This window comes from Geotrypetes seraphini, chromosome 5, assembly GCF_902459505.1.
Source record: "Geotrypetes seraphini chromosome 5, aGeoSer1.1, whole genome shotgun sequence".
In the NCBI taxonomy this organism is placed as follows: domain Eukaryota; kingdom Metazoa; phylum Chordata; class Amphibia; order Gymnophiona; family Dermophiidae; genus Geotrypetes; species Geotrypetes seraphini.
In genome coordinates, this window is record NC_047088.1 from 167,669,795 (window position 1) to 167,694,241 (window position 24,447).

Consider the following 24,447-nt stretch of genomic DNA (forward strand, 5'->3'; position numbering starts at 1 on the left):
ACTCTGAAACACTCTCTCATGTGCTGGATGAGGGCCGGGTTCTCCTGGTGCATCTGCCTATAGCAGCACCTGAGGGATTCCAGCTCCCAGTGAAGCCCCTACAAGACACAAGTTGGTGGAGAATGGAGTCAAGTGATGGGCCTTCTTGGCTTCACATACATGATTGTTACTTGTGACATACTCTGCAATGATCTACACATGGCCTTAGACAAATAGTGATAGGCTTCTTACTGGGAGGGTTGGGGAGTGCTATCAAGGGCTAACATGATTGAGGTTCCTCATGTTGGGAGGTCATTGGTGTGATGTGGGCCCCCTGACAGCTTCTGCCTAAGGAGCACAATCTGCCTGTCTCAAAGGTTTAGTTCAGGGCTACCCAAGTCCAGTCCTCGAGAGCTACTGGCAGGCCAGGTTTTCAGGATATCCAAAATGAACATTCCTGATAGAGATTTGCACACCAAGAAGGCAGTGCAGGCAAATCTCTCTCATGCATATTCATTGTGGATATCCTGAAAATCTGGCCTGCCAGTAGATCTCGAGGACTGGACTTGGGCAGCCCTGGTTTAGATAGTGGAAGCCACTAGCTGACACTCACCGCTGGAGGGTGCTCCAGATATATCACCAGGCCCTCAGGGAGACACTACAGGGTGGCCTGCAGTCATAGTATTCAAAAAGGTGCCTCCTATAACATAGGCACAGCTCCACAAGGGTCTCTGTCTTCCATGGAGAATAATTTGGCTCTCACCTATCACCATCACACACTCTTTCACTCACATAGTCACTCATTTTCTCACACACTCTGGGGATCACTCTCTCTCACACACCCTTTCTTACCCTCTGCCACTCTGTCTCACACTCTCTCTAGCTGTCACTCTCACACTCTGTCTCTCTTTTTCACACTAGCACTCTGTCTCTCTCTCTCTCTCTCACTCTCTATCTATGTCTCTTTTTCACTATATAAGTACCTCTCCTCTCTCTAACACTACTCCTCACTATACCCACAAAAATCATCATTCCATGTGCAGGGCTATATATAGACATGCAGGATGTCGGGAACATCCTGGTCATACTGCGGTGACGTTTTACTTCATCAGATACATTTTCTAGAGCAGCTAATGGAACTTCTACTCTAGACATCTTACAGGCCTTATAATCTGAACGTATTAGATGTCTACCTTAGATATCATAGGGGGGGTCATATAATCAGAACTCTTGGACGTCCAGCAGAATATGTTTTAGAAGGTGAATTTACAAAAGTTTAGCTACTTCATAGCTACTTCATTTTCAAAACATCCTGTTTCATCTGGACATCTAACTCTGGATGTCCCAAGTCGGACTTAGACTTCCTAACAAACTGTCCCCTTTCTTTTTATGAAATAAACATGAATACGGTACATTTCTTTTTTGTTTTCCACTCTTACTGCTCATAGGCCTTAATACTTGATCACAAGCAGTTAATGAGATAACTTATTAGATGTTAGGCCAGCAAAGAAAAACATTCATATTAAAATGCACAAAATGTATTGAAGATACAAGGTCAGCATCTATGAATCAAACATGGTTGTTTTTATTACATAGAGTGTTCTGGACCCCAACGCGCCTGCAAAAAATAGATAGTACTAGATCTAATAGATGCTGGCATTGTAAATTGGAAATTGGGACGTTAGATCATTTAATCTTTTTTTGTCCCTGTGTAAACGCATTTTGGAATTCAATTTGGCCTCAAATTAATAAGTTACTAGAAAATCATGTAGGACTCTCATATGACACTATATTATTTGGTACTGCAATGAGAACTAAGAGTCCGATTTCAGCAAACAATAATAAGCTATTACTAATATTAACAGGAGTCGCCATGCAACAAATCACTCAAAATTGGAAAGATTATACCAAATTAAACTATACGTTCTGGTGGAATTCTGTCTGTCATATTTATAAAATGGAAAAAATAATAGCGTTACAACAGGGAAATCTTCCTAATTTCAAGAAAATTTGGCAACCATTGACAAATTATTCTAATGATTAGTTTCTTAGCACAATGATAAAAATTATATATGAATGGGGTGGGAACTGATTAATTAATGGAAACATATTATATAAAAAGGGAAAGGGATTTATATTCTATATGTTATTGTATAATCTTTATCATATTATATTTTAAATAATATGAATTATTAATGATAAAATCTTGTTATGTAATAATTGATAATATTATATATGAATCAAATATTGTAAGAATGGAAAATTTATAAATAAAAATTTAAAAAAAAAAAAAAAAAAAAAAAAAAAAAAAAGAAGATACTGAAGAAAAGTGCACGTTTCTTTTTTTCAAAATGGCTGCCATGGCATTTCGTGGCAGCCTTGTAGTATTTAACTACTAAATGACTGCTGCTAGGGGTTGTGGCAGCCATTTTGAACAGGCTTCTGTGGCAACAGGAGTGAGTAGGCATTTCTCCTGCCTCTTTGCCTTTGGGAACATCCAAGTAGTCCTAGGGAGCCTATAGAGGTAGGATGGGATGAAAGGCTTGGGCTTTCTTTTATGTTTCTTAAGGAGGGATGGAGAGATCAAAAGCAAGGTGCTGTTTAAGATGGTGGGAAGTGAGATTGGATGGGAGGAGCCTGAGTATTGACAGAAACCCTTATGTAGGTCATGGCCAGGATCTCCATACGTATCTTATGCAGGTCCTGGCTAATTATTGCCCTGAGCCTCCATGAGCTCCAGCAGCAGCTTGATTAGTGTTAGTCCTGGATATTCAATGCCGGTCCATCCTCCGCAAAAATAAAAATTGCTCAGTGGTAAATGGACCACCCTCAATATCCCCCAGAATTCAGGACAATATCTAGCCCATGGAGGTCAATGGGTTAGTTTAAACGCTATCCACCACAGGCAGAATTAGCCCTGAATATTCAGTTTGAACCATGTCTGGGGACCGGCATTGAATATCCAGGACTAATACTAATTAAGCTGCTGCTGGAGCTCATGCAGGCTCAGGGTAATATTTAGCCAGGACCTGCATAAGATACGTATGAGATCCTGGCCATGACCTACATAAGGGTTTCTGTCAAGGCTCAGGCTCCTGGAATTAGGTACCGCTAGCTGTGATTTTATAAATAGTGCCTAACTTGCGGTAGATGCTGTTTCTGTAGGTACCTTCCAGTTTAAGCGCCTTATATAGAATATGGGCACTTATGCCCAATGCAGTAAACTCTAGATTATTACCATGGTGGTGTGTGCTGTTGTTTGTGACAATGCATGTTTTTTTTTTTAACGCTGAGCTAATTTTCATGTCATTAGTTTATGAATCGAGAGTAAAAGCTTTTTCATAGCACACATATTACAATACTATGTGCTGAAGCTTAGCTTTCTAATGCAACACTTGCCCCCTTTTTTACTAAGGCATGCTAGTCGATTTAGCGCGCGCTAAATATTAGTGTGCGTTAAATGCTAGTGCGTCCATAGAATATAATGGATGCGTTAGCATTTAGCATGTGCTAAATCGGCTAGTGCGCCTTAGTAAAAGGTCCCCTTACTGCATTGAGGCCAGTGTCGGAACAGTTTGCCCATCTTCTGTCCTTCTGTCCCATATGAACAACGTCTAAGCAGGCTGCAGTTATATTCTCTCAAAGAACGCAGAGAAAGGGGGTGACATGATAGAGACATTCAAATATCTTATGGGCCGTAATGAAGTGGAGGAAGATATCTTCTTCCTTACGGGTCCCATGGCAACCAGAGTGCATCCGCTCAAACTCAAGGGTGGGAGATTTCATGGTGACATCAGGAAATGCTTCTTCACCGAAAGAGTGGTTGATCGATGGAATGGTCTTCCATGTCAGGTAGTTGAGGCCAGTAACGCACTCGACTTCAAGGTACGATGGGATAAACATGTAGGTTCGCTCTGGGGAAATGCTTAAAAAGAGGGTTCTTGTTGAGGGAGGGTTCTTTGAGTGGACAGACTTGTATGGCCGATGGCCCTTTTCTGCCATCATACTCTATGTTTCTATGATTTATATTTGAGACATTCACATGATGTGTGAGTCTTTCTGGACTGCTATATACACAGGCGCCAACAATCAAAATAGTCTAAATGTACAAGCCTGTTTTACCTGCAAAAAATTTGTCTCTATCTCCTTCTTGCCTGCTCCCGACTCGCTAAGTTATATTGATTGATTGACTTATTTGTAAATTTCGCTGCAGATGTACAGTCTCTTGTCATGTAAACCGCTCTGAACTATTCTGGTACTGCGGTATACAAAAATTAAGTTATTATTATTATTATTATTGATGGTCCTGTTCTCTTTATTAGAGGTACAATTATGCACTTACCTGCACAAAATAATGGTGTTGGATAGCAGCATAACCAAACTTTCTTTCTCTCTTTTTTATTTTTAAACCTCACTGTGAGTGTTTTTTTTTTAAATGCCAGCCACAGAAATTTGATCCTTATTTTTGGATCTCTGTTTAGTTAAGTTTACACATTTGCTTTAATAAAAAAAAATTTAAACGCGTGTTAGAGCTTAACACACAACTAGATTTATTATGTATTAACTTGTAAGTTAACATAAGTTAAACAAATTTAATCTGTGTACTAAAACATTTAAAGTATGCTAATGAACCACTGGCATTAGGTGATCTTCTTCCATGATATTAGAAACATTATCCCCAGGTCTAGTACTATCGTCTCTCTACCAAGAAACACTCTTTGATGGACGTCTAAGATGTCCAATTTCTGCTTCTGTAAAAGGGATGTGTCAATCAACATAGGGCAAATTAAGGCTTCTCACCAGAAACACCTGCCCCTTAATTCCAATCTTCTGGATGTCTTTGACTAAGACCTAATCCAATTCTGTGCTTCTGTTGGAAGCCTGTAGATCACACCAATATAAATGAAAATTCTGTTTCTCTTTCCTCGCCTCCCTGTGCCACCACATTTCAGTTGATTGTTATGTTTTATATAGAATGCCACTCTGTCCCATCGTTTGTATCACTTCCTAGACCTTCTTGAACTGGTCATATTTTAAAAAATCCCAGTCATTAAAATTTTACAAAATCTCCTTAGCAGTAATTTGCAACTCTATTCATATCTCTTGCTTATTTTTTTTTTTAAATCAGTAAATGTGACAACATATCAGAAAGCAGCTACATGAGCAACAAACATTAATTGGCAATCTGTCTATATATTCTATAGTATTTTATGATATACCATGCTAACTATGCGAACTGGGAATGCATAATTATAGCTGATGATCACAGTGTAATATAACAAGCCTGTTATGCAGTGACAAAATGTAGAGAAAGTTATTTCAAAGCTTTTTCAGTGGGTGAACAGCTGTTTATGCATGGAAAATGACCCACTGCTGTGCTGTGAAGGGAAAATCCCCTCCCCCCTCACCCACATACACACTCCCTCCCCATGCAAGTATTGATCACAATAAGAATACTTTTAACAGGTTGCTTAGATTGAGCAGGCGAGACGGTGTTTCTTAGTAGCCTATTTTATGAAGACAAGAGGGCCCTTTCATTAAAGCCATGGCAAAAAAGGTCTTGACATACCACTTATATGAGTCTTGTGCGCTAAGGTCACTTACGCCATGACCATTAATGGCTCATTTTCTAATTTTCTGAATTAATGTTGGGAGGGGGGTCTTAGGGAGGAGAGAGTGGGCATCCCTTCTGACGACTGCAGGAGGTGGGTATGTCAGGGATCTTAGGCAGGAAGGAGTGGGCATCCTTCCTGCCGATTGTGGATATCAGGGGGGTCCCTCTGTCATTGCCGGTTCAGCTGATCGTGACAGTGGTATTTTCCCTCCACTCTGTTGAGCCGCTGTTTTGGGGAGTCCTGCCAGCTCAGCTGATTGGGGATTCCCTTGCCACAATCAGCTGATGGCAAGGGATCCTTTGGCAAAGATAGGTGACTGAGCCGCCTATCTTTGCAATCAGGCTAAGGCACGATTCTCTAACCAGCACCGGTGACATGGGTGCCAGTTAGAGAATTTGGGGGGAAGGGGGAAGACATCTGTTCTTAAGACAGATGTGATTCTGTATAGGACACCGGTGCGTGATTCTCAGCTGCTTCTTAGGCAGCCGCCAAGACCAGCATCCTATAAAGAATCAGCCCCTAAAGGTACAATCAGGAAATATCTAGCGATATTCTAATAACATCATGTAGATTGTGTAGCTGTTTTTACAGGTTTAGGTATGAAGATCTGTGATAGCAAAGGTGGTCAATGGAAAGAGGATTAACCAAAGAATCATATATAGAATTTTATTGAAGAAAGACACATCTTGGCGCTATTACTCAGGAAGAGTGTGCCAAACCTTGTGTTTTACTCTTTGTTGTAGAATCTGATGACCCCTGATGAAGACTATTGCCCAAACTTGGCCAAATTTGGTCCTTCTTCAATAAAATGTTGTATGCAATCCTTTGGTTGTTCCTCCTTCCTTGGAGCACCTTTGTTGTCTCTGATCTTCTTGCTTGTTCTGCAGAGGTCAAAAACTACCAAGTGAGTACTTACTGCCAAATATTTTGTAGGTGGTAAGGGTTCATGCAGTTTCCCTGTGCTAACCAGTTAACATGCATTAATGTAGAAGTACTAACTGGTTAGTGCAGGAATGCTCACTCTCCACCCCTGACATGCCCACACAAAATAATAGAAAAGCAATTTAATGCACGATTAGTGCATGCATATTTTGAATATAATGCAGGATATCAGAACAAATCCCATGGTATTCCATTTGTAGCTGTGTTAGCTGCATTTTAGCAACTAATGCAGCTTAGTAAAAGGAGCCCTTATACTGGTTAAGCAGCTAACATGGGCTTTACTGCTCTTGACATTAGTATGGAGGAAAACCCCCCCCCAAAAAAAATTGACCACATAGTATAAAAATATCATTAATCATCATGTGTACTTTATTTGACAGCTTAATATGTGCACATTACAATCTCAAAATTGTTTAAAAGGCAATTACTAATTCAATTATACTTATTAAATTCAGGTATTGATTTTGCTGTTCCTGAAAATAATTATAAAACCAATTTCCCCACCTCTTTATGATGAATACTGTTAGTAGAAGAAAAACATTTACTTTAATCAGCTATTTCTTGCTTTGTGTGGTAATTTTCAAAGCCTCTTTCCTTTAATATGACATTTACTATATTAGAATGTTTTTCTCATCCAAATTTCAATTTGGATGGATGTGTCTTAGGAATGGTAGCAGCTGGAGAAGTCAATAATCTCTAATCATGTGTGCAAAGGTCCTTACCCTGCTCTTATCTCAGATGAGATTGATAACAGATGTCGGTTGTGGTATTTCTATGATATGATTCATGGCCGTATTGTTCAATGCAGACAGAACAGTCTACTGTTCTTAATCTGGCATCCACTCAATATTATATACATAAGAGGTTTTACTTTCTCATTAAGTCTTTTTTCGCCAATGGAAAAGCCTAGCTTTCTAATCATTTTTTTTTCTTTTTTTATAAACTTTAATGCCAGACGATTAATACGACTGCAAGAAGGGCTTTAGAGGTAGTCTTTTATTTAATTTTCTTCAAAATGATACAGAAATGAAATTTTATGTATTAACGTTTACAGAAGATCATGAGACTGAATACAATGAGACTACCACGTTCTCATCACGGAAAACCATCTGCTGTAGGGATGATGCCATCACAGCTTCTGCCTCAGGATTTAATTCCCATGTGCCCAAAAAGTGATGTGATCAGCATACCACAATTCAGCTTTTTATGGGAGCTCGGGATTTGTGGATACATAACTATTGTTAATTCCAAATTGCAATAAGATTTTCAAATTACAGTATATACTATGTAACATATTATATTAACCATCCTTTGAAATTACATAACAGAGTTATTCAGCATTTACAACTACTTGAAAATTAAAAAAACAATAAAAAACTACTTCTGTGAACTCTGGTTTGATATAGCAATGAATGTTTATCTTTTACTCTTAAAGATACATGTTTTGAAACCTGCTTTAGCTAACTATGGCCTATTCTTAAATTCTTCTGAATGCATAAATCAACTAGGGTGATTTAGGAGCATATTTATTAAAGAGCATTAAGGGCTCCTTTTACAAAGGTGCGTTAGGATCTTAATGCACGGAATAGCGCGTGCTAAATCACCACGTGCGCTAGCCGCTACCGCCTCTTCTTGAGCAGGCGGTAATTTTTTGGGGTAGCGCGCGCTATAGAACACGCTAATCCAGTGCGTGCGCTAAAAACGTTAGCGCACCTTTGTAAAAGGAGCCCCAAGTTTTTGCGATAACTATTGCAGACATACCCAACGTTCTCCTTATAGTTTCCTCAAGGATGATTTGTTTTTTTTAATACACCTGGCATACAGGTGCAATGAATACACCTGAGGCAGCATTAAATGAAGCGGTGTTATCTATATATTTGTCAGCTTGTGCGTGCAATCCACCAGACAATGACTGCAATGTGCAGACCGTGCCTGATCTCTACCCATACTCTGCCTAGTCCCTTCCCCATCCATGCTACACATTTACCCCCCAAATTCTATAGAGGTCACCCAAATTTGTGCACCTAGGTTTGTGCACAAATAATTGGAGCTAGTCCTTTGTATAGAGTTTTTTAATCTCAGTGTGCCAGTCCTCGGCAGCCTTATTGACAGATTTGGAGTTGGATTTTAATGTTACCCCTGTGGAGAGGTCTTCTCAGTTGACAGCTTTGTTGTACATCTTCTTTTGTCGGATTTGCTTTCTGGTTGACGGTTGATTTGTTGCATTGGTGTGGTTGAATGTAATCAAGTGGTGATCAGACCAGGGTACTGGTTTGCTGGTATAGTCAAGAGTTCCTGTGATCGGCTGGGTATCTTTTTGAATAAAGAAATACTGTAATACTTTAAATAAAAATGAAAATAAAATCAATTTCTGGCAGAAATGTAAATGTAAACTTGGGACAACACACCTGAGTACACTTACAGTGACATTAAGCGTCATAAAGTGCCTCCGTAGATGGCCTTTTTGGAGGCACCCTTAGGCGCCTCTATATTTTTTATTAGCGTTTTACTTGCTTTTAAATCAATGCAGCCAATTAATGCATCAATTAAATCCAATTCAGTTAGGAAGTGATAGGGCGCCTAATGCCACCTAACTTAGGGTACTATTTTTAGAATTGGATCCTTAGTGCTCTGGCTTTTTTAATGTGTTTTAGTTCATCGTGCATGTTTAAAAATCTCGCTGTCCTCTTAGCATGCTGTAGTAATCATGACCATTAGAGTGTGTACATCTATCTGGCACCCATTGGTATTGGTGGATGCTGGATTGCTGTAGTTTCTGGTTGCTTGAGAGTTACCGTAAAAATAGTTTTGTCTTCCTTCCAACTTCATTCCTTCCCACCTGCAATTGTAGGTCCACCATCTGTTCTTCTTTTCTTTCTGGGTCACTTTCTCTCTCCCCATTCTCTCCCACTTTCACTCCCTTCTTCTCCCCAACTTTCTCCCCCCCCTTCTCCTCCACTTCCTCACTCCCTCCCTTACCTGAAGCAGCAGAGATGATCATGACAACCCCCTCCCTCTCTCTCTCCATTCTCAAAGCAGTAGAGCCGGTCCTGATAACCTCCTCCCTCCATCCCTCCCCCTGTTTCCAAAGCAGCAGAACCAGTCCTGACAATCCCCCCTCTTTTCCTCACTCACCTGAAGCAGTAGCATCAGCTAGCAAGAAGAGGAAGCGTTGGCACACAGGCAGCTTCAGACCAGCCCCAGCAGAGCCTTTCCTTTGCTGCTGATACCTCTGAGGCTGGACGGAGGGAAGGGGGTGTTGGGTCAGAAGCATGACTTTGGACATTGTCTGAGCAGTTCGGGAAACAATTTTTTTTCTGACAATTTTTTCTGGTTGGTTGAGAGTGCCAGTTAACTTAGTGCTGGTTAATTGAGAGTCTACTGTATGCAACTTGAATCTCATGTAGAAATGTTCAAAGTAAAACACAGAAGACACCGGTCTTCAATTTTCTGATGTTTTATAAAGCTGAGGCAATTCTAGCTAAAATATAAATACTGAGATACCATATTTCCTGTAGTAAATATTTTTGAAAAATATCTGAAAATGTTAAATAGGTAATTTATTGGGTCTATGGAATATGTTGCTTTTGTGTTAATATGGTAATTAATAAGAACATAAGAAATGCCCGCACCAGATCAGACTGTGGGTCCATCTAGTTTGGTGGTCCGCACCCGCGGAGGCTCAGCTAGGTGTTCCCCATCGAGGACCTTGGCCACTCGTATCCCTCAATGTGTCTTGCAAGAAGATGTGTGTTCAACTTGCCCTTAAATCCTAGAATGGTAGTTTCTGACACAACCTCTTCCGGGAGTGCGTTCCAGGCGTCCACCACTCGCTGTGTGAAACAGTATTTTCTGACATTTGTCCTGGTCCTGTCTCCCTTCAGTTTCAGTCCATGACCTCTTGTCCAAGTCACATTTGACCACGTGAATAACGTTGTTTCTTGCTCTATTTTTTTGATTCCTTTTAGTATTTTAAAAAGTCTCTATCAGATCACCGCGCATTCTTCTCTTCTCGAGGGTGAACAATCCCAGTTTTCCGAGGCGTTCATTGCAGCTCAAGTTCTCCATATTTTTAACTAGTTTCGTGGCTATCCTCTGCACCCTCCGCTAACAGTTAATTTGGTGCCTTAGCAATTAGAGGACACCTCTATAAAAGGACACCTGGTAAGAGCCTATTCTGTAAAGGAATTTAGATGCCTACTTTCTTGTATTGAATGTGAGCCACTTAACACGGGTCCTGATGCTCAAAAGCTTTCTGTGGCAGTAAGTGTCATTAAAACACTAACTGCTAAGGTAAGCTGCTCTGCCGATGTACAAAAGGTTTCTTCATGGCTGCTACCAATCATAGTAGCAGCCATCGAGAATCCTATGCTAATGCATTACAAGAAGCTCATTAGTTTTCTAATGAGCACTCTGTGTAATGCACAGCAGGGAAACCCATTGTTTCCCATGCAAACTTTAACAACAGGCTCTGAGCTGTCATAGCCTTACTTTCCTGTCAGTGCCTGAGCGCTGATTGTCTTAAGCATTGACAGGAAAGTATGATAGCAGACCCTGCTGTTAAATGCCCCAATGAAATAAAAACAAAACAAAGAAAAACCCTGTCCATGCCCCTGCCTATCTCCCCTCCTGCCGAGCCCCCCACCGGCCCTGGACCACTAACATCCCTCTACCTTTTTTCCAAGTTGGCAAGAGGGATTTCCACTCCCACCTACCTGATGGACCCCTCCCCCCACACACACACAACCCCATATCTTTTGGTTGAAAATCCAGCAGGATGGATGTCCACTCCCTCCTGCTGGCAGACCTACCTCTTCAAAATGGCGGACCTTCCCCTTCTCAGTGCATCCTAGGATGTAACAGGGGAGGATGCCTTAGGCATCTGAGCCAATCAGGGCCTTATTCCTCTCCTCAGTAGATATCCCTTCTGCCAGATTGTCAACCAAAAGGTATGGGGTTGTGGAGGAATGTCCGTGAGTCGTTCAGGCAGGAGGGAGTGAGCAAAATATGCTTTAACACATTTTGGGCATAACACCTTTTAGAAAAAGGGTCCCATAGTAGTGTTATCTTTTTTTCATTTATTTAGTGCTGCTAGACATATGCATATCTCACAAACAGACCCTCATAGGACAGCCAGAATTTCCTGAGATTTACAGGAGCACAAATTCAAAACTATGGGAGGAAAAAAGCTGAAGTAATCATTTTTAATTTTTAAATAAATTGTTACTCTATAATCCTAGAATTAACCATGTTAGAAAAAGAATCAGTTAAACTAATTAATAGGGAAATAAATTTTAGTATCCTGTGATGAAGATTATCTACTGCTAATATTCTCACAGCTCTGGTTGAATTTTCAACTTTACTCACAAATATTTCTTAAATTAAAGTGAAGTGCTCAGACCTTTTAACCAGTGCTTTAGTGATATCACTAAATTGAGGTTAACAAGGGGACTATCATCGCCTTCACTGTCCCCAGGCCACCCTATGTCAAAGCAATTCTCGTGCGTTGTTGTATCAACTTATATACTTATCTTTATCAGGTGGTTGATTGTATAACGTTGTTCCTCAATAGTGATATAGTGCATAAAACTTGTATTGGTGAATTAAAATAAGCCGTTCTAGGCCGTTCTTTCTATAGTCCCTGTCCCCCCCGACCCGAGTTTCATCTCTTCATCAGGGAGGGACACTAATACTAAAACAAATAAAAACAAGTGTTTATTAAATCAAGCACGAGAATTGCTTTGACATAGGGTGGCCCGGGGACAGTGAAGGCGATGATGGTCCCCTTGTTAACCTCAATTTAGTGATATCACTAAAGCACTGGTTAAAAGGTCTGAGTACTTCACTTTAATTTAAGAAATATTTGTGAGTAAAGTTGAAAATTCAACCAGAGCTGTGAGAATATTAGCAGTAGAAAAAGAATCAGAAAATATATTATTTAAGAAGGGATCTAGTACAATTTAATAAAAGAGAAATGAGAGATTTAATAAATTCTTAATATCTACCTAACAGACACCAGTCACATCCAGTCACTTGCTAACCCCTATGCTCTCAAATTCAAAGGAATAGTTGACTTAATTCCCACAAATTAAAGTAACGGGTTATTTGTTGATAAAGAATATAATTACTTGTCATTATATACTTTTGAAATATTGCCCTGAGTTTGGAAGGGCATTATACTGTTTCCACCAGTTTTGAGAGGGTGGAAAGTATTTTTCATTTTCATAGAAATTAAAGCTCTTTTTCTAGGAATATAAATGAAATTCAAGACAGATTGCTGAAGGGATGTCTGGGGAGATGGAGGAGATTTGTGGATGGCATGACCACAGCCACTAGCAGATGGGTAGTGCCATGATGGTGGCCTCAAAAGCAGGAGGTTTCTTGCTAGATATAGAAATACAAGAAAAAAATATATTTGGCAGAATTCTCTCTAGGAAGGGAGGCAATAGAAGAAAGTTTCATCAGATATGTACAAAATAAAAGAAAGTGGTCACTTGAGAGAGGCTAGCGCAAATATAGGCTCAACCAAGCCCTTCAAATAATAATGATGCCCTCTCGTATTATATAGGGGTTTAAGCAGTAAAGCTCATGATAAAAGCATTAATGATATGTCTGTGGGGGTTAGAGCATCCAGAGGGGGGGAAGGGTATGATAGGGGAGGTTTTAGGATATAGAGTAACAACAAAAAAAATTTGATTGTTCATGAATGGTTCTTATTCTTGTTCTTGCTCTTTGCCTTGTCAGCTGTGCAGGCCATTGCGTGGTCTGTATCAGCCTTTGTATTTCTTTTGTTATGCGGCTTTATTATCTTTGTTATTTACTATGAGGAACTATTCAATAACAAATATTCAAACAAACAAAAAGCATTAGCGAGTGTGTCATTGAAAAATGTCCTCCACTTTTACAAAGCTGCACTAGTGGACTTAAAGGGCTTCGGGGCTTTTGCTGCATGGCAGCCACTAACGCGGCTTTGTAAAAGAGGGGATTTAATAGTTAAGGACCTCTTTTACTAAGCCGCGGTAGAATTCCTATGAGCGTCGGAGCATATAGTGTTCTAGGTCGCGGTAGAAACCTCTACAGCTGCTTAGTAAAAGAGGACCTAAGTGTAATATACAGTACAATAAATAGGAAAATAGGTTAAATTGCCATTTAACAGACTGTGAACTGTGATCTAAATTCAGGAAATGGTGACCAAATGTGGGTGACGAAAAAAATGAGTACTGTTTATAGAATAACATCTAGCGCTATAATCTATGTCTAATTTTGAATGCAAGGATTTACACAACAGTTGAAACCTGGTGTATATCGCCATGCCTAAATTAGGCATGGAATCCACAAATTGTCTAATATGCATGCATCTTTAGTGGACACCCCTGACCCGACCATGCTCCTTTTTAGTTGCGTGCTAAAAAATATGCGCACGCTTCTTTATAGAAAAGTGCCCACAAAAATGAACGTTTAAATCAAAATTGTTGGCAGTTAGCATCAATGATTCTTAGGGCTTCTTTTACTAAGGTGTGCTAGTGTTTTTAGCGCATGCTAAAGATTAGCGCATGCAAACCACACGCTAAATGAAAAATACTAACTCAAGCTCTATGGAGGCGTTAGCGTTTAGCACACGCGGCATTGTAGTGCACTTTAAGCACGCGCTAAAACCGCTAGCGCACTTTAGTAAAAGGAGCCCTTAGTGTCCAATTATTGACACTAAAAGACGCATAAATCAAAGTGCATATGCAAATTGGAGCATGCCCTAATTTGCACCATTTTAAGCACCATTTATAGAATTCTCCTGCACATTTTTGTCTATTTTCATTGAAAAATATCTCCATTCTATGTGCACGGTGTTAACAGTGGTTCCTAACCCAGTCCTAGAGGACCACCAGCCAGTCAAGTTTTTGTGATAACCCTAATGAATATGCATGAGGGAGATTTGCAAATAATGAAGGTGACAGGCATGCAAATCTGCCCCATGCATATTCATTAGGGCTATCCTGAAAACCTGACTGGCTGGTGGTCCTCCAGGACAGGGTTGAAACAGCTGTTAAGTAGCCAACGTAATCAGCTAACTTTAATTGGTTATCTTTAGGAGAATTATCAACTGAACTAGTTAGATTTTCAATTGAATATTTGGCTAAAATTATCAGTCCAAATGTGACTATATTTAGCAAAATTCCCTGTTACTGGTTTACAATAGAAGGGCACCCTCATTCACCCATTCTTCCCTCTAAAAGAGCAAAGCTGAATCATACAGTATATCTTTGAGGGTTTCAAAGCTGAAAAACTCTGCCCTTAAAACAAAATAATTGGTGAACTTAAAGAATTTGTTGAACATCAGAGTATGCAATGTAGGCTTTGACTAAACTAGCATGTGTCGATGAGCAAAACGTTTGTCAATCTACTGCTTGAAAACATTTCTGATGAGTAAATACATGTGAATATAAGGTCTTATGATCATAAAGAATCTAGATGGAAGAGGAAAATGGTGTTGCTATCCCTGCACTGAGAGAAAAAGGCTAAATAACACTGTCCAGTGGAACCTCAAAGCTCTCCCAAGAGAGCTCTATAGTCAAACATAATTTTTCAAATTCAAGACTCATTCTGTAATTCTCAATAGTGTACATCAGTAGGGTATCCAGCTTGCTGGTTACCCAGGGCGGAGCACCCCCTCCTCTAGTCAGAGTACCTCCTCCTCTAGGCAGTAGAGGTGTGTGTGGAGCAGTTGCGGAACCACTGTCCACATGCGCGGGGCCATTAGCTTTGCCAGTCCCCCAATCTGGAACCGGAAGTTGACTTCAGAGGGGTTGAGCTGATATTGAAAGCGTTTTTTAATGCAGTTGAGGCATTTTCTTCACTATTAGTAAATGTGCTTCAGTGGTATTGAATATATTTTTGAGATTTAATCATCACTATCATATCTCCCCTCTCCCACCTTTTCTCCAAAGTATACAGATTGAGATCTTTAAGTCTGTCCCCATACGCCTTATGACGAAGACTGAGCACCATTTTAATAGCCTTCCTCTGGACCAATTCCATCCTTTTTATTTATTTTTGAAGGTGCAGCCTCCAGAATTGTACACAATATTCCAAATGAGGTCTCACCAGAGTATTATACAGGGGCATCAATACCTCCTTTTTCCTACTGTCCATACCTCTTCCTATTAACCTTAGCATCCTTCTAGCTTTCGCTATCACCTTTTCAACCTGTTTGGCCACCTTAAAATCATCACATACAGTCACACCCAAGTCCCGCTCTTCTGTCATGCACATAAGTTCTTCACCTCCTAAACTGTACCGTTCCCTCGGGTTTTTGCAGCCCAAATGCATGACTTTGCATTTCTTAGCATTAAACTTTAGCTGCCACATTTCAGACCATACTTCAAGCTTCACCAGGTCTTTCTTCATGTTATTCACACCATCCACCACAGAAACTGTGGTGGATACATGGAATGATCTCCAAGTGGAGGTAGTCAAGATAAGGATTGTATTTTAATTCTAGAAAGCATGGGACAAGCATGTGAGATTTTAGAGAGAGGAAGAAATAAGAGGATGGTATGGTTGGGCTACATGGCCTTTATTTCCTGCAATGTCTATGTTAGCCAAACACCTATTTCCTAATTAATCCATCAAATACTTTCTTTTAGAATATTTTGAATGGTAATTTTGAAAAAAATCCTGTAGTTTTAACAAAAATTTGATTGCATAACCCTTTTCAACATATCTTGTTTTGACCAATTGCATCAGGGTCAGGGTACCTGAAAAAACTCCATAAGAATCCATCCCTTTAAAGCAGGGGTGTCAAACTCAAATCACATAAGGGGCCAAAATCTAAAACACAGGCTAAGTCGTGGGCCAGATTTTTTATTAAGATACTTACCCCCTCCTTTGCTGACGCACATCGTGGGATGCTCATAGGACTTCTGTGAGCGTCGGATCAATCACTGCCGCCGGCGCCAAAATCCACGCTGCATGCCAGCAAAGGAGGGGGTTAGTCTTAGTAGAAGTTTAGGGATACAACCTCTCCAACCCCATGCCGGCTACAAAATAAATAAAAAAGACTTTTCCTCTCTTTTAGGTCCAAGTTCACACTTGCTGTTTATCACCAGCTCTGGCAGGATACACATTTCAAATTTGACATATTGTAATCACAAAACAGAAAATAAAATTATATTTTCTACCTTTTGTTGTCTGGTCATTTTGCTGTTATTCCCAGTTTCTGATTTTGTCTATCTTCTAATTCTCTTTCCAGTGTCAAGCTGTCCATTTTTTTCTCCTCTTTTCTCTTGCTCCAATCCTTGTCTCCAACATATTGATTTTTCCCTTTCAACTTTTCTCATTTTTTCTTTTCTGCCTCTGTCCACTCAAATCTCGCCCTCTTTCTCATCCTTCTCCTTTTTAAATTTTCAGCTACCTATCAATTTTCCATCTTCTCTTATTCTGTAGCCCTCCCATTTCCCATCCCACTCCTTTCCCAGCCTCCTATTTCCTTCTATCTCTCCTCTTGGTCCAACATTTTGCTCCATCTCTTTTCTGTTGTTCTTCTTCCCTCCCCCCTTGATGCTGAACAATGAGATGGAAGGAAATATAAAAAAAGAGATACTGCATCTCTCTCTCCTTCCACCCCAGGCCTAACATTTCTCCCTCCCTTCCATCTCCAAATCCAACTTCTCTCCCTTTCTCTTCCCAACTGCCCCCCCATCCCATCTCTTCCCCTGTCTGCCTGCCTTCCTCCCTTCCCTCCCCCCAGGTCCACCATTTCTCCCTCTCTCATCCCAACGGTCCTCCCTTCAAATATCTTTTTCCTTCTTCCCCCACACTACCCCAGGTCCAACCTCTCTCCCTTCATCTTGCTCTCCTCACAGCCCAGCTTACTTTTCCCTCCAGCACCAGTCCCTCTCTCCTCACACCCCGGCGTGTCTTTCTCTCTGATGTCACCGCCAAATCTGCCGGCCTCAGCAATTCAGCAGTGTTGTACGTGGCTCCCCCTCCTGCTTTTTGCCTGCCGCAGTCTATCTTCAATGATGCACAACTTCCTGTTTCCACCCGGGTAGACCGCGGCAGATGGAAGGCAGGAGGGGGACCCATGGACAACACTGCCGAAGCCAGCAGACTTTCCGGCATGACAGAAATGTCGGACTGGCGCGAGAGGGAGGACACCGAGAAGGGGAAGTTCGGGAGCATTGCCGTGGGCCACATAAAAAGGCCAAGCGGGCCTTGTGTTTGACACATGTGCTTTAAAGCATTAAACAAATAAATAAATAAATATATATATAGTTTCATAGCACTACAACTGACAGTATACAGAAAGAATCAAAATACATTTAACAAAGCACTCATGCCTTGACAGAATGCTGGGAAATATTGGTTTCATAATAATAATTTATTTTTTTATTTACTATATGGAGTGCCTGACTGCATGTAGATTGTGTTTGGTATTATAAAACAATCCTTAGGCAGGTTATCTCTCAATATTGTTTTTATTGCCAGGGCTTGAACTTGCTGCCAGTTTCTAATGAAGGGGAAATCAGCATGGGATGATGGTGACCTCTTAGAGCGACTAGTTCTCTCTTATGCAAGAAAATCATCCATGAAGCGGATTTGAAGGAATCAAAGCTATATTTTATGTTTAAAGTAAAGACATTTTTGATGAATTCTATAAATAGCACTCAAAAATGAGTGCAGAAAAGATCAGTGCTATGTATAATTCTGTAAAGGTCGTGTGACTTTTATAGAATAATGCTTAGTGCCGGTTACCTCTGGGCCCCAGACTTACGCTTGGGGAAACTCAGAGTAGAAGAATTTAATTAAGGATGAAGATTTTATTTTATTTTATTTTTTACTTTGTGATGTTCATTTTATGTATGTTTTATTCTTGCAAACCCATTGTAGATGGTATATACATTTTTAAATAAATAAATCCCGGTACCTAAGTTGGGAATGGAAACACAATATTCTGTAACGCAGCGCACAATGTTTTGGAATGTCCATGCCCCTCCCATGGCCACACACCCCCTTTGGGTTGTGCACTATAGAATTTAAGTCCTCGGTATTATAGAATACCATGCAGCCAAATGTGTGCACAAATTGTAATTGGTGCTAATTAAAATCAATAATTTTGTCAGCATCCAGTTATTGATAGTTAACAGCACATCAACCAATTAAGTTGCATGCACATTTCAGAAGTGCGCCCAAATTTTGAATCTGGGGGTTGTTGTAATAAAGTATATTAATTAGAAATATATATATATATATATATATATATGTATATGTATATATATATATATATATATATATATATATATATATATATATATATTATACTAGTCTTATAGCCCGTTACATTAACGGGTGCTATAATATATGTGTGTGTGTGTGTGTCTGTCTTTACTTCTTTTTTTTTTTTCTCTCTCTCTCCTTAGCCGCTTTCTGTATGTCTGTCTTTCTTTCTTTCTATCTTTTTTTTTTCCTTGGCTGTCCACCACACCCCTTGCCTGCTCCCCCTGTCCATTCTCCCTTCCTTTTACCTCCCCTGTGTCCACCTCCACCCCTTCACTGCTCACCTTATCCAGCAGCAGCCCTTCTCCCTTTGTTTTACCTCCCCCCTGTCCATCATCATCTCTTTCCTGCTTCCCCTGTCCAGCAGTACGCCTCCCTTCCTTTTACTGCCCCCCTGTCCATTAGCAGCTCTTCCCCTGTCCATCCCTGCTCCCCTTGTCCAGTACGCCTCCCTTCCTTTTTCTGCCCCCCCTGTCCATCAGCACCTCTTCCCCTGTTCATCCCTTCTACCCCTGTCCAGTACGCCTTCCTTCCTTTTTCTGCCCTCCCTGTCCATCAGCACCTCTTCCCCTGTCCATCCCTGCTCCCCCTGTCCAGCAGTATGCCTCCCTTCCTTTTTCTGCCCCCCCCCGTCCATCAGCACCTCTTCCCCTGTCTATCCCTGCTCCCTCTGTCCAGCAGTATGCCCCCCTTCCTTTTTCTGCCTCCCCTTTCCATCAGCACCTCTTCCCCTGTCCATCCCTGTCCCCCTATAATCAGGCCCACCATTAATCTACAGGGTCTTGGCCGGGAGAGGGAAGAAACACATGCACGTGTACCTGTTGCCAGTTTTGCAGCTTTACCACCCTGCAACCCAGACACAAACACTTCTACCAGGCCCCACACTCCATTCTCTTCCGCAGCCATGAAGGAGAGGGGCGGGGACAGGGGGAGGAGCCACGGCTTGGAGGCGTACCAGAAAGCGCAGCAGTAAAGGCACAGTCCACAGCCAGCGAGGTCGTAGGACAAAGTTTATTTTTTAGTTCAAAGCCGCCGGTGCACCTGCGTCGGAGAAGGCTTCCGATGCAGGCGGGGATCGAGAGAGGAGCTGCAGCGGCGGCTTTGAACTAAAAAATAAACTTTGTCTGTATCGAGGCATTACCAGATTATGAGGGAGAGTAGCACGAGATGGAGAGTAGGGGGGCCCGATGTCTTGCGTACTTTCGCTGCTCCTGCCGGCTTCTTAGCCCTTTTCGGTGACTGCCCTCCCCCGATAGCCCTCCTCCCAACAGCCGCGTCCTGGAGTCCTGGTGACATATTAAGCACGCATGCGCACTCTTGCCGGCCACATCCCGACAGATCAGATCTCGGGGAACACGCGGCGAGAGTGCGAATGCGCGCTTAGCGTTTTATTATTATTATATATATATATATATATATATATATAAATTTATACCTATTTACTGTCGCTCACATGAATGATACAAATAGATGATTAAGATAATGGAGTACAGTTACTACATGTTTACAACCATTTAGTTTCATTAAAACTCACCATTGACTATAAAAGGTTAAAATAATATTTTTCTGCTTTATTTCAGAAATCCTTAATGGAGGTGTTTATGTTGGCCAGAACCAGTTCCTTTGCTATGTGGATACCATCCATTGGCAGGATATTGTCCGTAATGCATGGGCATCGAACTTCAGCCTGGTTCTAATAAACGGCACCTCAGGATGTAAGTACCAACCTGCTGGGATGTGGCTAGTGTGTCCCTGAATAAACTCAACAGCTAAAGCACAACAATAAGTTAGGTGTATTTTTTTTTTTTTCTTTTCAACAGTTAAAACACAATGCTAAAGACTTTTCATCAAACAAACACCTCCACATCATCAGGATTAGATTAATACTATATTGAGCCCTAGGCAAACATATATTTGTGGGTTCCCTTACCAGGGACCTCCTCCCCCATCATTATTTCACCTCTAGAAGTATCAGGGAAAAGTGCAGAGCCTAGCTGTGGGTAGTTTGTGAGTGAGCATGGGGACTATACTCTGAATGGAGAAGCTTAATGGGTAAAGCAGAAGATCAGTCAAATTATCCAGTTTCAAAGGGAAATTCAGTCATGGATTTATGAACCCTATCCTGGTACAGTGCCAAACACAAAACATGGAAAAGGGTTTTGGGCTGGGGCAACCCAGTCTCCAAATCATTTGGCACATACTGCATCCTCCCTGGATCTTGTTGGTACACCTGAGAACCCTCAAAAGAAGAGCAAGTTAACTTGCCCATTAAATGCAAAGGGATAGCAGCAGGGGATGCCCTTATTGCAGTCTCTCTTGCCCCAGGCGTCAGTTCTTCATCCTGATCCCCCAAATGAGTATCTCCCGCCCCCACAGATTGAGGGCTGCAAGGCGATTCTCCTCTCTTTGGTGACAGTGGCCTACGGTACAGTGAAGCAGTGGGTACTACTCCTCCCTAACCACACCCTATTGGTAGTTTTGATTCAGTGTCTCCTTTCCATGCTGCTGACCTGACCCAAACCTAGGTCTGTGATCCTCTGAATCATGTTTCCTGGGATAGGTGTGGGAACAGGTCTGGGTAATGCTCCCAGGGCTGTCTCTCCCCAGGTCTCTAGTCCAGAGTTCCCCTTGCAGAGAAAGGCTTGCATATCCATATGCTCCTTCTCGCTGGAAATATTTCCTGCTGCAGACTTAACAGCACAATTGTAAGGGCAATGTAATACCCAGGGCTGCACACCCACTGGGCTTCCATCCTCCACTGAAATCTTGATCCAGGTCATGATTAACCTTGTGTTTACAGCTGAGGCACTTGCATTCCTTCTCCCACTTCCATTTGCTTCTCTCTCTACATGCAGTTTGCAAGCTGGGGCATGATACCAGTCTACACTCTCCTCTCCCCCACTGGAAACCTCCCCCTAGAGGGATAGCTCCACCTCCTCCCCTGATACATCCCACCGGTGAAAATGGGTGCCATTGTGGTATCAGTTTTCTCCTGTCTATTCTCTGTCCCACTGGTACTCACAGTTTTGACAGAGACTTCCACAATGGTCTCTCCACTCAATTTAACTCCTGGAGGCAAGTTGATAACTCAGAGTCTGTGTCCACTCTTGTCAGTGATACTGTGTTTTTTTGGGATTTGAAATCCTTTCACCCCAAGTTGGGCACCATTTTTGTAGCCCTGGTCCTGCTCGCACTCAGTCTGAGGGCTCCCCTGATTCCAGGGCTCACAAAAGAGTCTGTTAAGCTGGGTATAGGCCGGGACAGGACTCACGAAGACCAAAGGACACATTCACTGTATCCTCTGGTTTAAAAGAATCAAACTGAGATCAAGGTACAATTGATGGCTGGAACTTTTACTTAAACTTGATTAAAGAGTCAGTGCATAAACTATTTACAACTTCTTCTAGTTTGTAATATTGAAACTGGTTTTTCAAACTGTTTAGAATAAAGTCACTTCAGAAATACATCTATTGTATTCCTCAGTCTCTTCACTCAAATTCTCCTTACACGCAGTGAGCCGCTCCTGAGTCCTACCCTTTCTCCTCAGCCTGAGACCACTGTATCCTTCCTGGCAAGCTGAAACATTCCACACAGGCACTGCCTTACATAGAGTCTGTTCACTCACTGTTTTCCTTTAGAGATAGATCTTCACACACTCCTTATTCTGTCCTCTCCTGATAACCCCTTGGAAAGCAAAGTCCTTTATATCTCCTCTCAGTGAAACTCTCCAGGTTCCACTCTCTTTTCAATCCTGTTGTCTACTCTTTTTGCAAACCCTTTGAGATTTTCCCTCCATAAACAGTCAATACTTCAGGTGTTTCCCTAAGCGCTAGGGCTCTGGTGAGTGATCAGGATAACCAAAAGCCTAGAATGTACTTCTAATTTCTCTTTTATACTGCCCCCTCCCCTCTCAAGCAAAAGGGGACTCCAACTCCTCCCACTGATCTCTGCTATCCACACACACTCATATACTTGGTGACCTCCCAAAGAATCCAGCACCTCCTTCTCTGTAGCAGAGGCATTCTTTGGATATCTGCAAAATATCCACACAGCCATCCTTCTGACTTTGAGACATGTAATGTACAACTTTTTAGAATCTCTAAAAAAAATAAAATTATGTTGGCAATCCTAGCCTCCTGAATACTGAGCACATCTGACAGGACTCCCCTCCCCTAACCTTTTGGGCCCAAGGCACGTGCCTAGTTTGCCTATGCCTTAATCTGGCTCTGGGTAACATAAATGCACAAGAGACAATTATTTTCAGTTGAAAGGAAGCTCTGGAATGAGGGAGCTTAGGATGAAGGGGAAAGACTCAGAAGTAACCTAAAAGGAGACATGGAGCATTCTCCCGGTAAAGTTGAGACAAAGACTGAATTCAAGACAGCAGGGAATAAGCGCATAGGATTTCTAAGGGACAGAAAGGGATTGTAGATGATATAGGTAGTAATATTGGCTAGGCCATATGATATCAGTTTCTCTATTTCTGTGGCGTGGATATTCACTGAGTAAAAGAGCCTCTTGCCTAGTTAAAAGCAACTCAGCAAGCCTTGGGGGACGAGGGAGTATTCTGTAACACTTACCTGTATAGGGCCACTGAATATCCCCTGTAACCTCTAAAGCTGAAACTGGCTATTGAGTGGGCAGTCCAGTGGTGGTGTCAGCACGTAACAGGATAAATGCTGATATTCAGCCCTTAACCAATTAAGTTAACCAGCCAAATGGAGCTGCATAAATGGCAGTTCAGTCTTTGTTCGGTTTAATATAACTGGCCAACCCCACATACCTGGATACTTAAAAATATATATATAAATATAATGGAGTTGGTCCAGAGTAGTCTTTGTCATAAATCATATTGGGACAGACTTAGAAACCTTAATATGTATACTTTGGAAGAAAGATAGGAGAGAAGGGATATGACAGACATTTAAATATCTCTGTGGTGTTAATGTACAGGAGGTGAGTCTTTTTCAAAAGAAGGAAAACTCTGGAAGGAGAGGGTATAGGATGAAGCTAAGAGGTGATAGGCTCAGGAGTAATGTAAGAAAAGACTTCTTTATAGAAAGGGTGATAGATGCGTGGAATAGTCTCCCAATGGAGGTTGTGGAGATGAAGACTGTATCTGAATTCAAGATAGCATGGGACAGGCATGTGGGATCTCTTAGAGGAGCAGATAGTGGATGTTATGGATGGACAGACTGGATAGGCCATTTGGCCTTTATCTGCTGTCATGTTTCTATGTTTCTATTTAATGCCAATACTCAAATATGGCTCAGCACTGAATATCCAGGTATAATGTTGGTGGCAGGAGTCAGCTTTTAAGTATCTAAGATCAGAAAATAGTATGAAATTGAGTCTAGTAGGTAAGATGTCTATTATGCATGTTAGAATTGGGGCAACTATTCTCCACTGAAATGGGACACATCGCATTGACCCCTTTACTGAAAAAAGCTGACCTAGACCCCTCCATACCATTCAACTACCGTCCAATAGCAAATATCCCTCTCCTCACCAAACTGCTTGAGTCTATCATATCTACCCAGCTCTCTTCCTACTTAGAAAGATTCTCCATCCTCTTACCAATATAGCTTCAGACCCAACTTCTGCACTGAATCCCTATTGGCCTCTCTAATCTCTAAGG

General features: G+C 41.4%; 1 protein-coding gene across 2 annotated transcripts in view; it reads left to right on the plus strand.

Annotated features, from left to right (window-relative positions):
• ERBB4 (erb-b2 receptor tyrosine kinase 4) overlaps positions 1–24,447 on the plus strand; it is a 1,781,744-nt gene that overhangs the window by 1,117,222 nt on the left and 640,075 nt on the right. For both annotated transcript variants that reach the window (XM_033945093.1, XM_033945094.1), the window contains exon 4: positions 20,390–20,524. In XM_033945093.1, the coding sequence (XP_033800984.1) occupies positions 20,390–20,524 (135 nt within the window). The remainder of the gene's footprint in view (positions 1–20,389; positions 20,525–24,447) is intronic.